Source organism: Cotesia glomerata, linkage group LG2 (assembly GCF_020080835.1).
Source record: "Cotesia glomerata isolate CgM1 linkage group LG2, MPM_Cglom_v2.3, whole genome shotgun sequence".
Taxonomy (NCBI): domain Eukaryota; kingdom Metazoa; phylum Arthropoda; class Insecta; order Hymenoptera; family Braconidae; genus Cotesia; species Cotesia glomerata.
In genome coordinates, this window is record NC_058159.1 from 26,391,428 (window position 1) to 26,408,295 (window position 16,868).

At 28.4% G+C, this 16,868-nt stretch overlaps 1 protein-coding gene and 1 long non-coding RNA gene across 2 annotated transcripts; one reads left to right on the forward strand and one right to left on the reverse strand.

Moving 5' to 3' along the window:
* Positions 1-224: 224 nt before the first annotated feature.
* Positions 225-15,533, reverse strand: LOC123258650. Its single transcript, XR_006508111.1, has 3 exons — positions 15,362-15,533; positions 7,381-7,388; positions 225-235 (listed from the first exon to the last, which is right to left on the reverse strand). It is a non-coding gene; the product is annotated as an uncharacterized LOC123258650 (long non-coding RNA).
* On the forward strand, positions 13,692-14,939 carry LOC123258641 (speckle-type POZ protein-like). The gene has a single exon (XM_044718783.1). The coding sequence runs from the start codon at positions 13,813-13,815 to the stop codon at positions 14,905-14,907; it is 1,095 nt and encodes a 364-aa protein (XP_044574718.1). The 5' UTR covers positions 13,692-13,812; the 3' UTR covers positions 14,908-14,939.
* Positions 15,534-16,868: the final 1,335 nt, after the last annotated feature.

Sequence of the window (16,868 nt, forward strand, 5' to 3'; positions counted from 1 at the left end):
ACGTGATATATTATATGTATATGGATTATTTATATTTTTAGGTCTACTCTTCTCTACATTCTTCATTCTATATTCTTTATATCGAGATTGTACCCTTTTATTTCCAGCATAGAATTGTGCTCACTTTCCGTAGCATCTGTTGTGACTGACAGCCTTGTAAAGACGCCCGAGAAATAAATATATCGTAAAATATTGGATAAATGCAAACAATTTCCAACGCTATTGCCTTACTACACTTACACTATGTACCTTATTTCTTTTTCTTGTAGAGCACAACAACCGGTGAATACATATCCTCATATTTATTTTTATTTTATATAAGAAATTCAGAAAGAACTAAACAGCTAAGGACAGCTATTGGTTATGCTTATACTCCTTGGAAATATTATTTTACATTTTATTGGTTTGTATACGCGACCGCGTATGTATAATATAATAACTCATAAAAAAACTTTCTCAGTTTTATAGACGTTAGTTTAACTGCAGAAAAAAAAAAAATAACTGAAATTCATTTAACAATATATTATATAATTTATATTGTGAAAAATTTGTGGAGTTAATGATTTTTAATTGATTTAACTCTTCCGGAGTGAATTCTTTTTTTTTTTTTTGTAGTAAAAATAAAAAAATTGTTATACGTTTAAAAATTACAAGGGGCGTGTTTGAAAATTAAAAAAATTGATGTAATTTTTCTTCTTAATTTAATTTAACAAATAAATTTTAATATCTAAAAAAAAATTGCATCAATATTTTTTTTAAATTTCTTCAAGCTATAAATTTGGATAAATTCTCTTTATGGGTGATTCTCTGTAAGGATGTTTTTTGCTGTCCCAGGCATTTTTTTTTTAGAAAAATTGTTATTTTGTTAGTAAAAAAAATTTATTACGAAAGTAAAAAAACATTTTTATTTGGAGCATTGAAAACTAAAATGAAATAAATTTTAGTTTTTTTGCTATAAATTCGTAAACCACCGAAATAACCGTCCCCTGGGTTGTCCTATTCCCAAAATTAAAAATTTAAGATTAAATTTTAAGTTATTGGTCCATAATATATAATTTGGTCCATAATGTTTATAAACTTAATTAGTTAACTAACAATCTTCTTCAATAAAAAGTACCGAAAATTAATTTGTTTCATTAAATTCATTAAACCAAAGTTTGTCCCAGGCATTTTAAGAACAGTCCCCTGCCAGAAGTTCAAAGCCAAAAAAAAAATCCAGCGTGTTATTTTACCTCTTGTAAGGTTTATAATGATCTAACTAGCCTTTAGTTAATAACCATAGGGCTGTTAGCGCTTTATCGCCATTTTATTTAGTGTCAAAGCACCGTTTGTGCTGGAAATATGTGTCTGGGCCACTTCAAAACTCAGTCCCCTGGCAACTATTTTTATTTATAATTTATTTATAAAATTGGATCCATAAGTCTTAATATTATTCTAATTAATGTAAACATTCATTGAGAACTTGAAAAGTTGAATGCATTGAAATAGTTTGCTTGATTTTTCTCAATTTGATAAAAAAAAAAAACAGTCCCCTGGCAAACAGTCCCCTGTCATGTTATATGGCAAAAGATACACAAATATCGAAAAAGCAAAAATTAGATCGGCTGTTTATTTATTATGATTAAGCTGATAGTTTTGTAACCCTTGTTAATTTTTTTTCTAATAAAATCAAAAATAATTTGGTCGGACAATTTTGTACAGATTTAATACGTCCTTACAGAGAATCACCCTTATAATAATAAACTATTTATTGCAGCTAAATAAAAATTTATTTTATTCTAAAAATTCCATAAGGTAAAAGCCCCAGTATATGATCATGTACCAGTATATGATCATATATTGGGGTTTTTACCTTACTTGGATGTGATAGGAGTTGAAATTTAATCTCGATTTATTTCAGTGTTTATTATAATCTTCATTATTTTATAATATACAGAAATATTGTATAATATGAATACTTATGTGCTAAAAAAAAATCATTATTATTGCTATTGAAAAATAAAATAAGGACATTGTAACGATGACTGGAGACGGCAGGGACTTTAAAGTAGCCTTAGCCGTTTATTACAATAAAATAGTAAATAAAAGGCAGGACAGTATAACCGAAGAGTATATGGGATGCGAATAAGAAAAGTGGCTATTATATCTGGAGATATAAACGCAGATGGAGATGGTTGACAGTGTTCTGGTTCTAGCAACGCTGATGATACCTTGTGTTGCATTGGAGCCATTGTAACAATAAGTTTAAGTATAAGGCTAAGGCTGACTCAGCGCGAGCGAGAATAAAAACGGATTGCCATCGAGGCGTTACTGCCAACATTAAATAAAGAAATATAGCCGGGATGTCGACCGGATCACATCAAGCCTAAGCATTCGTGCGTTGGCACTAAACTAAGCACAACCGCAGCGACACTTCGCCAAGCCAGTACACATCTAATAAAATTCTTTTGGTTGGAGAATATGGATGGATATTGTATTTTATTATTTACATGTATATAGAGATGGTCACCATGTCATTATTGGTGTGGTAACACTGCGAAGAGATATGACCGATTCTTTACGAGCCTGTGATTTATTTTATCGACGATGGAATTAAGCGATTTGTTGATGCGGTTGTGGTTGGTTTCATTTTTTTCATACTTTGTATACAAAAAAAAAATGTTTACCATAAAAAAATTAAGTTAATTAAAGAGAAAAATTCATTTATTATGTATGGCCTAATATGGCCATGTAAGATTATGTGTGAAAAAAAAAAATTTATTACAATTTTTTATTTTTTCTCTAAATGTGTAAATTTTTTCCTTTCAATATATTTGTTAGAATAATTTTTATCAAAACCTAAATTAGGTGTTAAAATGAATTTTACTTTATAATTTAATATCTCAGACTTAACTTTTTTGTATTAAGATAATTCAGCAACCATACACAGAAAAAAAGGTTTACTTGAACCAAAAAAATATGTTTCTTCCTAATTATTTTCTTAAGCAAAAAAAAAATTTTTTTTGACACAAGAAATTTCACTTATTCCAGCAAAATTAATTCTCTTACTTTAAGAAATACGTATTTTGATCCAAGAAAATTTATTTAGGTCAAGGAAATTCTGTTGTTTTGAGAAAATTCAGCCTCTTGCTCCAAAAAATTTAGTTCTTGATAGAAGTAAATTTTCTTGTCTTGAGAAAATTTCTCTCTTGCTCCAAAAATTAAATATAAAGATAGAAGTAAATTTTCATTAATATTTTTATTGATTAACATGTCAAATAGGAAGATCAAATAATATTGAATCATTTTTCTTTCATTCAATATGTATAATTGCACACTAAAATAATATAAAATGGGTATCAAATATTCAAGAGAAAAATTTTCTCAAGGTGAGATAATTTTTTTCTCAGCTGAAGTAGGTGGCGTTGCTACCATAAAGTATCTAAAAATCTTGATCCCATATAAAAATTTATTGTATCAAGTATTTATGATAATTTGAATTAAGAAAAAATTACTTCCACCAAGAATAGAATTTCAAGAAAAATTTTTACTTCGGCCAACACAACTTCGGCCTTCCTTCAGGCACCCGAAAATTTTCTTGAGTCAAGAATTTTGTTCTCCAGTCAAGAAATTTTTCTTTCTGTGTACGCCCTCTGCTGGATATTTTCAACACTAATTTTGATAAAAAAATTATGTATAGCTAGATATGTCCATATTACAAATTTTTTTTATCGGTTCTGTCCGTAATGATTTATGATGTATAATAAAAATCAAAAAATTTTTTTTAAATAATATTGTGTAAGTATGTTTATATAAAATATAAAAAAAAAATAAAGACGAATTTAATCCCGAGAAAGTATTGAGCGAAAGAAGTAAATATTCTTATGAATATCTTCAGGATCCTTTAACTTCAGAGAAAAATCCTCGTCATTTTAATTTTCTTCGCGGCTTGATTTCACCCCTCGAGACTGGAAATTTTTTTTCCTTTAAACTTTTCATCCCTTGTTGGGCAGGCATCTAGCCAGCGGAGTATCGCTAACGCAGATTCTTCTATCGTCTCTGGTCTCAGCAGACTCTCCTCTTCCCGATCTCTTCTCGGAAAAGAAGAAGAAGAAGTGTAAAGTCTCAGCACCCTCAGCTTAAAAAATAGATCCGATATCTCGGCGCGTTGGTCCTAAGATCCCGAGGGACTGAAAGGGACAATGCCACCACCGAGAAAATAGTGTAAGGGGATGATGAGGAAGGCGATGAAGGGAATGAAGAGTAGTGTAGTAGCATAGTATACTATTGTGTCGTAGGGTGTAGGGTGTCTTGTGAAAGATTCTTGAGTTCGAGAAGAGGCAAAGACGAGGACAGAGGACCTACCAGCTGAGACAAAGGTTGGAGAAAAATCATGTTGAAGGAGAATAAGGAAAATAAGTCGTGTAAGGTCGCTGAAAATGCCGCAGTGATTATATCCGACAAGCCCCTAAACAATTCAAAACAACCCTCTAAACTCCGCTGAGTTACACACCGGTTTTGCCATTTTACTTTGCAAATATTCTTTTTGTACTTTGGTACTTTAAATAAAAATATTTAAAACCATCCCCCTTGATGATGTCCTCATCTTTTTCCGAGCACTTATATTTATTCTTTCGAGATTTTTCTTCACGTCAGTTATCGTCGAACTTTTTTGTTCTTTATTTTTGAGATGGCTTCTTCGCAGATTTTTAGGTTTATTGAAAAGTCAGCAAGAACTCATCTTCTTCACGATGGAATTCATGTGCTGAATAAGATTTTTCATTCACAAAATTAAACAGTGGTTTATATTTTTATATAGAATTTCTTCTTGTTGTCGATAAGCTGTAAATTAATTTTTTTTATTTTATTATTTTTCTTTTATTTTATCAATTAATTATTTACTTAAAACAATATTAAACGCTATTTGAAATGTTTAAATAGTGTTTAAATATATAAAAAATATTTAGGAGACGGACGGGCAAGACGGAGAGGGCGGGTAAAATGAATAATCGTTTTAAATCGCTGGTCGGTCGATAGAAATATTTTAAACTGCAATCTATCATTCTATTATATAACTACATTTACCGTTATCGATAAAGCATTGGTTTTGCACACTTGTGAGATTTTTTTTCAATAAATATTGAAATTTAGGAAAAAAATTAAAATTTTAAATCGTAAGTATACAGTGATTATTTTAATGGTGTTAAAGACGATGTAGATTTGATTTTTTTCTTCATATTCGGGACGCTGTTTATATTTTTGCGACGATTGTTTTGATTAACATGTATTTTCCAATCAGTATTCGTTTTGCGCGACCTGAGTATTTATTTTGCCCGCTCTAGTAGGGCAAAACGGATAATGTTAACTTTTTTTTTTTTTTAAATTTCGAAGATGAATTTCTTTGTTTTTATTTTTATTTTACTTTAATTATAAACTTCAATTACCCAAAAAATGAATACCCAAGGTTAAGAATAGATATGATTATAATATATATTTGTTATTTCATTTTTAAATTAACATATCCTTTTTGCACGTCTTTCCCCTAACACTATTTAAAACAATATAAAATTTTTTTTTTGTTTTAATGAATTTTCTTTACAAATAAAACATTTCAAATTATTTTTTAATTCAACTTAAAAACCTCATTATCATTAAAGTACCCTTTTCTAACCGGGATTTATAATTTGTCACAGTTTCCTTAAATTACAAAGTTATTAGCAGACATTCATTACAATAGACCGACAAAAGTTTCAAATCATTTTTCCGAAGCAATATCATTGAAAGAAATTATGAACAAAAGCCCAAAGGATTTAAATAGTCAAAAATCCTGAACATTGAGTAAGTATTAGGGGCGTAACTGTGAGAGTACAGTAATTAAAAGTCATAAATTTAACTTGGGTTAATTTTAGCCTTAAAGTCCCAAATTTCTAAACTTCGAAATTTGAAAAGCAAAGTTTCATAAATGTGAATGAAACAATCAATGCCATTAAATATACTAAATAAGTTAATTTCTCATAACTAATAACTCATTTACTAAATACCAACAATTAAAGAATGATATTTATTTAGTAATTATTTAAGTAAAAACAAAAAAAAAACCACGATTATTTAATTTCTTACTTTTCTTTGGGGCACTTTTAAGCAAATTTATCTTATCCTCCAGTCAAGTTTTCGCAGAATAAGTTCCCATAAAAAACAAGAAATGAATAATTTTTGACGATGACCATTTTTGGACCTTGATAAATCTCTGTAAAAAAAACTTAGTTACATTTTTTATATCGCAGTTATTTTATCACTGGTTTATTTTCATTTAAATTTAAATAAATGTGAGTTTGACAGCAGTGTGACTGGAAAATTTATGGTAAACATTTCACCCACGCAACCACTTGCACAAAACGAAACTCAACTGTATTGAACAAAACAAAACTGGTTCTTGTTCTGGGCAGTAACCTGCTGTCTTGGCTGGGCTCTTTGTCCTTCATTTTTCACAATTTTCTTTGTGTCCTAGCGTCTAAATTTCACTCACATTAAACTGAGTATGTTTTGAAATATTTCTGTCTAAATAGCCCGAGGTTGTCTCGCGACCAACGGAACGACAGACTTCTCACTGCAGGAGAACTTTTGACCCAATTCATAATTAGGCTCGGCTTCATTGTTTAAGACATGATATTTATCATTACCATTATTATTATTAGTATTATATCATCGGGTACTTAAATAAACAAGGAGCTTAAAATACTCAAGAATAACTCAAAATAAAACGAATAATTGGCTTCTTATTCTCATACTTAACGTCATTGCAAAACAATAATAACGAATTATGTAAATAATTACAATAATCTCATTCTATTTATAAAAAAAAAATAAAATAAATTTCGTGAAAGCTTATCTCGAAAAAGCTATTTCCTCAACAAAATTATTAAATTAAACGATCTGTATCTTATTATTTTTATCTTATTTTATTGCATCAGATCCTTAAACAGGGCATCTCGCCCCATCCCTTCACACTCGTCCTTACATCCCACGAGGAACTTTACACACAAGGATCTTTATTCACCCTCAAAAATTTTCCGTCTCCAGTACAACCCCTATATAATAATTATGCTTTATTTTTTGTGTTCAAATCACTTCATTGGTTAGATCTCTGTAAGAACTAAAATTTATATAACAAGATTATTATTATTATTTTTTTTATTATTGTTATTAAAAGGAAGGACCTCCTATTGTATATTTTATTGTATACACACCGATTACAAAGAGGGAGTTCATCCAAAACTTTCCGACGGGGCCTCTTAAATAAGGGTCGATGTGACTTAAAGACATCCAGCTAATCGTAGTAAGAATTTACATCTCTATTTCAATTTTTACACTGATAAAAGGATTTGTTCATATTTAATAAACTTTATTAACTATTTATAAATGATTCTTTAACATCGTAGAATTAAATAAATTTTTATTAACAGTTAATAAGTAATTTATCAAGTACAAATTATTGACTGTTAATAAATATTTATTAATGGTTAATAAATATTTGTTAACTGTTAACAAATATTTATTTAACATAAAAAGCAAAAATAGCAATTTTCTTTTGACACTTTTTATAACCCTATAGTTGGAATACATGATAATAATTTAATTCACTAAATAAATTAACGTTTTTAATATTTAAAAAGGCCATTCGGCAGCCGAAATAGAAGTAGATTTCATGATGAATGAAAAAAATACTACTAGGGTTGTATATGAAAAAAAAAATAAATTTCTGTTACATAAAACAACAATGACGTCAAAACGAATGCAAAAGTAAAATTTCATTAAATCTGTCTGAGAAAGTAGGTAATTTTTGGTCTAGACTGATAATGAGGTTTACAAGTTAAAGCATATTTAATAGGCTTTCAGATGCCATTTATAGAATTTTCATAAGATATCACGTTCAATTGTAATTGCACGGAAATACGGTAAAAGTGAAAATTTTTGCGATTTTTGAAATTTTTTAAATTGCTATTATTCCTAAACTATTTAATTTAAAAAAATAAGTAAGTATACAAATTAAAGCTTATTAAATAAGCTTTCAAATGCAATTTACAGAAATCCGATAGGATATCGCGTTCTATTGTTATTTCACGGAAATAACGTGAAAGCGAAAATTTTTTGCGATTTTTGAAAATTTTTGAATTGCTCTCATTTCTAAACTAATCGACAGATTTGGCTCATCTTAGATCTTAACCTCGGAAATCGTCCTAAGAATAAGTATGTTACGTTTTATTGAGATCCGTACAGAATTACGGGAGTTAGAGAAGAGACAATGCCGATTATATCGTATATATATATATATATATATATATATATATATATATATATATATATATATATATATATATATATATAAATTTTTGAACCATATGCGTTTTCTGAATCCGCTTGACGAGCTGAGTCGAAACATAGCAAAATTTTTCAAAAGTTCCCTCATGACGACCAATGCAATAGTTAGATTTCTATGAAATCTACTAAAAATATAAAAGATAATTATGAGGTGTAATAGAATTTAGTATTTTACAATAAACGTTATTATTATGTAATATAATTAATGCAAATAATTTATAAAGATGATTTTTGTTTATAAGCAATGTTCATATCATATAACATTGCAAGCGAAACAAATTCACTCAACAAAATATTTATTAACTGTTGATAAATATTTGTTAACTATTAATAAATACTTATTAACTATTAACAAATGTACTCTCCTCCCAAATAAATATTTATTGAATATTAAAAAATATTTATTAAAATTTAATAAATTAGATAATTATCTTCAAATAAATTAAATTATTAATAGTTAATAAATTCTTCTATCAGTGTATAAGCGTTAAATTTTTATTATTTTTCAAAACTCACTAATCATTTAATTTTTTTGTTTATGATAAAATGTTTTATCATTAGAATTGAATGTCAGAAGCAATGAAAGCTTCAAAACGTAATTAATAATTGATAAGCGAAAATTATTTAATTGCTAGCTGCCACTGAACTGATCAGCCGTGAATTAGAATGATTAATAAGGGTGTTTTGCCTGACTGTTATAAAGTGAATTTTTTAAGTGACTTTAATTAAATTGCATAATGAAAGAGTCAATATTATCTTCATTCTGAAAATAAATAATTAAAATTAATAATTACTCATGAGTGTCAATGAATAATCTGCAACTACTCGTTGCACTCAATAAAAAGCCTCTATTGATTATCCGCGAATAAAATTAAACTAGAGACAGTATTATATAGAAAACGAGTCTACTGTAAAGTATTAAATTTTCCGCGTCTCCTACTCGGGATAGGTATCGTCTGGTGGGTCCTACCAGTCTGGAGACAAGACGGGTCTACAGTCTCTGGGCTTAAAAACTCACAGTGCAACAATCGCACGCATCATAATGCACTAATGTAGCAATATACCATCTACAATCTCTTATTCAAAAGAATAATAAAAGAGGATTTGTACTTGGCCGTGTGTTTGTATACAGACACAATCGCTGGTTTCCAGTGAGTTATATCTTTACTTGCGCCACGTAGTCGCCCACGCCGGGAGGTAACACGTTTCGCGCACGTTCCATGCACCGACTAGAGCTTTGTAATCGTATGGAAATAAGGTGCTAAGAAGAAGTTAAAGCAACTATGTTTGCTCAAGTGGCGCCAGTCGCCTAGTCATTACGTTTTTTTAACACTTCATTTTTATGCATCCATCGCTTAGTTTTTTTTTTTCTTTTTTTCCTGGTATACTTCTTAGTCCTTTCATATTTCGCAATCACAAATAAAATTCTTGTAACTCATAACTGTAACCAATTACACTGGCTTTCACGTTACATATGAGAGATATTGATATATGAAATAAATAATCAATATTTTTAAAAATCAACCTTAATTTTAAATATTTTAATAACAAAGTAATTTTTATTCAAATTAAAAAAAAAAATTATTTAATATTTACAAATTTATACTTTAGATAAATTATTAAAAATATTTTTCAGTAATTTTGCATCAAACAAACAACATAAAATAATTTTTTTTTACAAATTATCTTTTCTTAACACACCTTAAAGAGGTCCTTCCGCCATCAATGTTAATTAAAAAATATTAGATTATGCATAAAATTAAGTTTTATCTAATAGTCAAAGTCCTTATTTATGTACTAGTGAAGTTTAATTTATTCTTCACTATGGAAATTTTTGAGAAAAAAATTTCTAAAAATGTTAGTATTTTTTCCGAGTCTTACGAGAAAGTCAGACCTTGACAACTTTCTCGAATTATGGCATTAATCACTTATTAGATGAGGTAAAAAAAAAAAACTCAAAATAAGGTTTTTGAAATATTCAGGTTTGATTTTTTGCAATAAAATATATAGGTTGCCGTGGAATTTATGGAGAAATTAAAATTATATAATCACAGAAAATTTTTGAGTAACCTACATTTAAATGGCGTCAGAACATTTGGCAACGTTGCGTAGCGCGCGAGCTTCAGACCATTCAATAAATTCAAACTAAACTTTAACACACTTATGTTTTTCATTCATACTTATTAATTAATTTATTGTTAACAAATTTTCATATTTCATAATTAAAAAATAAAACAATAATTTAAAAATACTAGCATTCTTGCGATGAGACATTAGAATGTTATGGTTTTATGACTAAACATTTTTAATTAATTTATTTATTTACACTGACTGCAAAAACTTAAACATAGTTAAGGTTATATTGTGCAAATGAAAATGTAAACAAACAAAATATAGCGTTGCCAAATCACGGACAGGTTACTAACAGCTGATTTACAAGAGTCAAATTAATTTTTGTATTTAACTTTTTTTTTTTTTAATTTTCAAAATTTCAACGATTAATGCCTCATATACTATTTATTTTTTAATTTTAGGAATTTTTATGGGTTTTTTATTTTAATTTATCGAATATTGACTGCTACAGTTATTGTGACTCAACTGGAGCGAAAGGACTTCCTTAAAAGTTCTTTCTCCTCATTTTCAAAAATTTATTCAAACTTCCATAAAAAATCCTCATAGCTCGTAAATTACCACCCCAATTTGTCTAAGCCGTTGTATTAATTATCTCAGAGCCAAAAACAAAGAAATAAGTTAGAGTGTAGCCAGTCGATAACTCGTAAAACGTCAAGGACATTAAACTAGCTTGATCGACGTCCCCAAAAAATTAGCATTCCAATTTGACTTTTAGCCCGAGCTTCACTCGTAAACTTTGATAATTAACGTCTTCTCCCTATATTGCTACATTGCTATCACCCGGTTGCAAGAGTAAACGCAACTGGAAACTTCATGCCTTTGTGTCTTTATCTTTGTCTTTTGTCATAAATATATCCATCCATAATCTCATTACTCAGTACGATTTATAAATGGTTATTAACTCGATGCGCCTCATCATCGCTATTTAATTTAAGCGCTCGTGAAATGTAACATTCTGGTCTGATCCTCTATTACAGGATCAAGACGTGACTTTTTAATTGCAAGAAAATTCACCATCACATCTTAACAATTTGTAATTCGCGATCTCTTTACAGTTTTTCATCTTCATCATTTTGTTTCTTTTTTTTTGTCCCATCTCTTTTATATTTAACCTTTTATTCGTGTTTGTCAAAGTGTGTATTTGCGACAAAGTGCAGGCAGTAAAATTATGTAAGTTAAGGCTTTACCGAGGAGAATTATAAAAAGTTAAAATAAAATGTAAAACGAAAAAGTAGAGTTGCTTTTGATGCTGAGATTTACTTTTAGACTACATGGCAGTAATGAGGAAGTTCACTAGAGAGATCCTTTCAAGAATACTTTTATCGCTGCCTGGATTTGATAATTATGAGTATTATTTTCCGCTTTTCTACTATATAGTGTATATAGTATATAGTATATAGTATTGCGATGATTATGATAATAATAATAAAATGTTAAGTATAAAATAAAGAATTGGGGGTCGTACTTGTACTGCCGGCAGACCGAGACCGAGACCGCGGAGGAAATTTAACAAATCCGCTCATTAAAATCTAGTGCCTAAAAATTTTCTGTTTACTCGTTTTTTGTCATTCATTATTTATTATTACTTTTTGTTCTGGTGCTTTGGGACGAGTGCAGGTGCCGAGTGAGTGGAGGGTCGAAGGAGTCGGGGAGGACTGGGAAGTTTTAAAGACAAGTTTGAGCATGATCGTGCGAACGCACTTGACTTTGTGTCGTCGATTTTAATTGAGCCACCTACCAGCTAGAATCTTAATTAATTTAAAACCCGGGTTAATTAGCGAGTTTTAATTGACCCTCGTGAAAACCCTCATCCTCACGGTTTCAGCTCCTGTGCTCTAAACTTCGGCTTCAGCTGCGTTGGATACGCCGAACACAATTCCTAACCGCAATCATGCCTAATCTACAATCTAATTCAAGTTGTTTAATAGTGAAATTAGTTCAGGAAAATATTTTTTGTATGAGAATGTAAATGGAAATTTTTTAGAGGAATTTAATTTGATTTTTAGTAAAATTTGAAAAAAATTTTTTTTTGTTAAATTTTTTTGCCAAATCAATTTTTGTATTATTAATAATTATGTATTTACATTAATTAATTATTCAGATGAAGTGAAAACAGACAATTTCAAGTGCAGGTTGAAAAAAATTGTCAATTCCAAAATTTGAACAGGTAATTTGTTCATTTTTGTAACATTTAAAAAATTTCAATCTTCTCAACTAAATTTTTCCTTAAAATTTACTTATTTTTTAGAATAATTAATATTAATATTTCACCTACTTGTCTAAGCACTATAATAACTTTGAAATAAAGGGTTAATTTTTTTTTATACGTAGCTTAAATACATAAAAATAAATTTGGAAAATTTGAACTGGACATATATCTATATTACATTAGAAAGAATTATGATTTTACAGCACAATATTAGATGTTCATCCCTATTCTAGTAGCTTGCTCGTTTCCATGAAAAAAACATACTTTAAAATATAAAAAATATATATTTAAAATAAATGAATAGTATATAAAAAAAATTATGAAAGTATCAAAAATATACATTCAATATATTTTAATATATTTTTATACATGTATTTTTTATTTATTCTAAAATTCAATTTTAATATGTTTTAATTACTATAAAAATATATACAAAGTTTGGTTGAAAGTAATTTTTAGAGAATAAATATCTCATGCATATTTATATATTTGATACATTATTATTTTATTTTTGATAACTTTTTTTTACGTCAGCATGCTCCCTTAATAAAATATTCTAGATATTTGACCGAAAACAAGGTTACCTCTAAGCCGATCTCTAAGTGTGTATTCTGCATTTTTTACCAAGTGCAATTTAGTTATTTGCTATTCTGTGCAATATGGTATAAGACTTGAAGTAGACTGTTTTTGTTTCAGTATTCATTATTAATCTTGATTAATTAAATTTATATTATTGTGATAAAATTGACGTTGAGAGACCTATCAATATTAACATTAACATTATAAGAATCTATTTTGATTGTCGATAATAGCTTATGAGCACTTTTTGTTTTTGATTTTTACTTAAAATTATATTGATCTGTACTTAATTTTAAGATATTTTGTATACTCTGTATATGCTTTTGGCCGTTAGAGGCCGTTATCGGCAGAAAGTATATAAGCCTCGCATCTATTGGTTTTTCGTCATTCTTCACAAAACTTCGTGAGGTGTGGTTAGTTTTTCTTTCATCAAATATTCAGTTTATAAGTGAAAAAAAAAAAATTTAGTTATTAATAAACTTAAATACAATTGTATAAATAAGTGTGTTAGTTTGTGTTATTACAGCCAAAAAATGGAAACTGGTTATAAATTTGTTAAAAAAAACACAATTGAATTCGAGTGGAAAATAACTGAGGTTAGTAATCGTATGAAGAAGGCAGGTAATTCAATCGTATATCTAGAATCTCCAACATTCACAACAGGATCTAGAATTGGAGATAAATGGCGGATTCGGTTACATTTGGTTAATTCTGGTAAATTAGGATCAATTCCTGATATGACTATTTATTTGTCCAATGCTCATCACGATTCCGTGACAGTTCACGCTGCATTTTATATTTTGAATAATCAACAACAGAAACATTTTCTTTTTGAATATGAATTTATGATGCCCAAAAATTTTTCTTTCGCGAGAGCTATCAAGAGAGAAAAGCTATCGAACTATGAGCTTGAACTGCTAGTTAACGATTCTTTGACAATTCATACCGAGATTACTGTTAACGACGATGCCAGGACAATTCCAATAAAAGATTTCTGCTCATCAAATTTTGCGAATCAATTAGCAAACGATTTAGAACATTTTTACCAAAGCAAGATCAACACCGATGTCACTTTTATTGTTGGAGACAAAAAATTCCAGGCTCACAAAATAATCCTGAGTTCACGCAGCCCAGTTTTAGCAGCGATGTTCACCCACGACATGATCGAGAAAAAAACTAGCCGAGTTTCGGTGGAAGATATCACCTCTGAAATATTTGAAAAATTTTTGAATTACATGTACACTGACCGAGTAGCAAACTTGGACGACGTGGCTTTAGACCTGTTGAAGACTGCTGACATGTACCAGATTCAATCTTTGAAAGATATTTGCGAGTCATCACTCATCAAGTCGTTCAAATTGAAAAACTTTTTCGAAATCGTGGATTTAGCAGATCGTTACCGTGCGGAAACTCTGAAAGAACATGCTATCAAATATGTTGTCGACGGAAAGCGAGATGTTATTAATACTGATGAATTCAAACAGCTGGAAAAAAATAATCCATCTTTGGCGTTGGAATTACTTAAAAGAGTTGTTATTCAAAATACTAGTAGAGTTTCGACTTGTTCTATCATTGATACATTTCATATTTTAATTGCTGGAGCTATAATTCTAAAGCTTATTCGTTAAAAATGTTGTTAATATATTTTTAAGTTGAAAGTAATGTACCCTCATTAAACAAAATGATTTCACAATGTTAAATACCCATAAGAGATATGATTTAAAATGATATGCATGACTTGACAGAATTAAGAATGACTAGAAAATAAAATATTAATAGATTTTAAAAATGATAAATGTAAAATTTAATTTTATGTATTTTAACTTTTCTTATAATTATTTAATGTAATAAAATATAATTTAGTAATAAACGAACAATAAAAATATTTTTTTCAATAAATAAATTAAATAATAAATAACAATTAATAAATAAAACTTATGAAATTTTACTAAATCCTTTTATCAGTGCAATATTATTACATTTCAGGAGCTGATTTTTAAAAGAATATCTTTTCATATTTTAAAAAAGCAGTTTTTTAAACTATTAAATATTAATTAATTCGAGAATTATAAAGATTTCTACTAGTCCAGTCGAAATAAAGATTTTACTTGGTAAAAATCGCTAAGAAGAAATTTCTTTCACAGAATGATCCAAAATATGCTAAAACTACGACATCCGAAAAAATCCAACAAAAAAGTGCGTTGCGAGTCTATTTATTTATAACAAAACGGTCAAAATTGTAGTTTTAAGCAAATATATGATCAACTGTAGTACCCAGATGAAAAAATCCTTCGTAGTAGTATGTAGTTAAGACTAATGGATAAAATAAGTCAATCAGTAGACTCCTACGTGCTATAAATCTTTAATTATCTAAAAGTTAATAAATTTTTTCCGCAAGGTAATGTTTTTGTTGATCCGCCATATTGCTTGGCGTCGAAAGTTGTATTGCGCATGCGCAGCACGCACGCGCACCTATTCAAATTCAAACGCTGAGAAATAACTCCAAACTTTTTCAGAGAACTATATTTTTATTCAAAGAAAAAAATTAAATAGTTTTAAAGATTTTACATCAATAATTAAAAATTAATTAAGATATTCTTATTTTTAATTTTATTAAGAAATATTTCACTCAATAAAGTTTATTTAAAGAAATTTATAATTTTTATAATTAAATGCTATACATTTTTTTAGTATAAGGTAAAGGACCCTGTTATTGACCCTGCTCCAATTTCTGACCTTTTTAACTTCTTTATAAGTTAATAAAAAAACTATATTTTAAATAAGAAAAAAAAAATGTTTTCTCAATTAAAAGTAAGTAATTCTGTGACTAATGAATAGCAATTGAAAAAGTATAAAAAGTGTTAAGTGAACAAAAAAAAAATTTTAAACCAGCAGTGACCGTGGAAGCCATTTTTTTGTTGTTATCTAAGCCGTTTACGTTAGTAAGTACGACGATTCGATCTGGGTAATATTCACCATGAAAGTATAGAAATGTAATTAAAAATATATATACAGGTTAATATTTAATTACAATTTATGTTAAAATATTTATAATACACATTAGAATAATTTTTATTATTAAAATATGAGGGTCAATAACTAGGATCAATTCTGAAGGTATGATGCAGTTGTTGACCCTCAAGTTTTAACCTATAACAAGTAAGTTTATCTGTTTAGTGACATGTGCATTAAATCTAAAAATAGTAATATTCATAATAATCTTGGATTAGTTATTATTTTTCATAATGTGTAGTGATAAACTAACATTCATTATTAGTTTTTGTCAATAAAAAATTATATTTAAAGGCCTTGAAAGCACATTTTTGGAGTAATACTGTCATTGTAAAAATTATGGTTAAAATAATGTCAATTTCGTTAGTATTTAAATTATTATAACGGTTTTAGTTGAATAATATTTTTATAACAAAATTAACTTTTTTTTCTTTTATTTAGGAGTTAAAAAAAAAAACTAGCTACGATGAGAAACAGTTGGGTCTGGCGTTGGATGAAGTGAAGGCAGGTATTCCTGTGCGAAGAGCTGCCAAGAAGTTTAATATCCCAAAAACCCCCAAAAAGCTAAAAGATTACA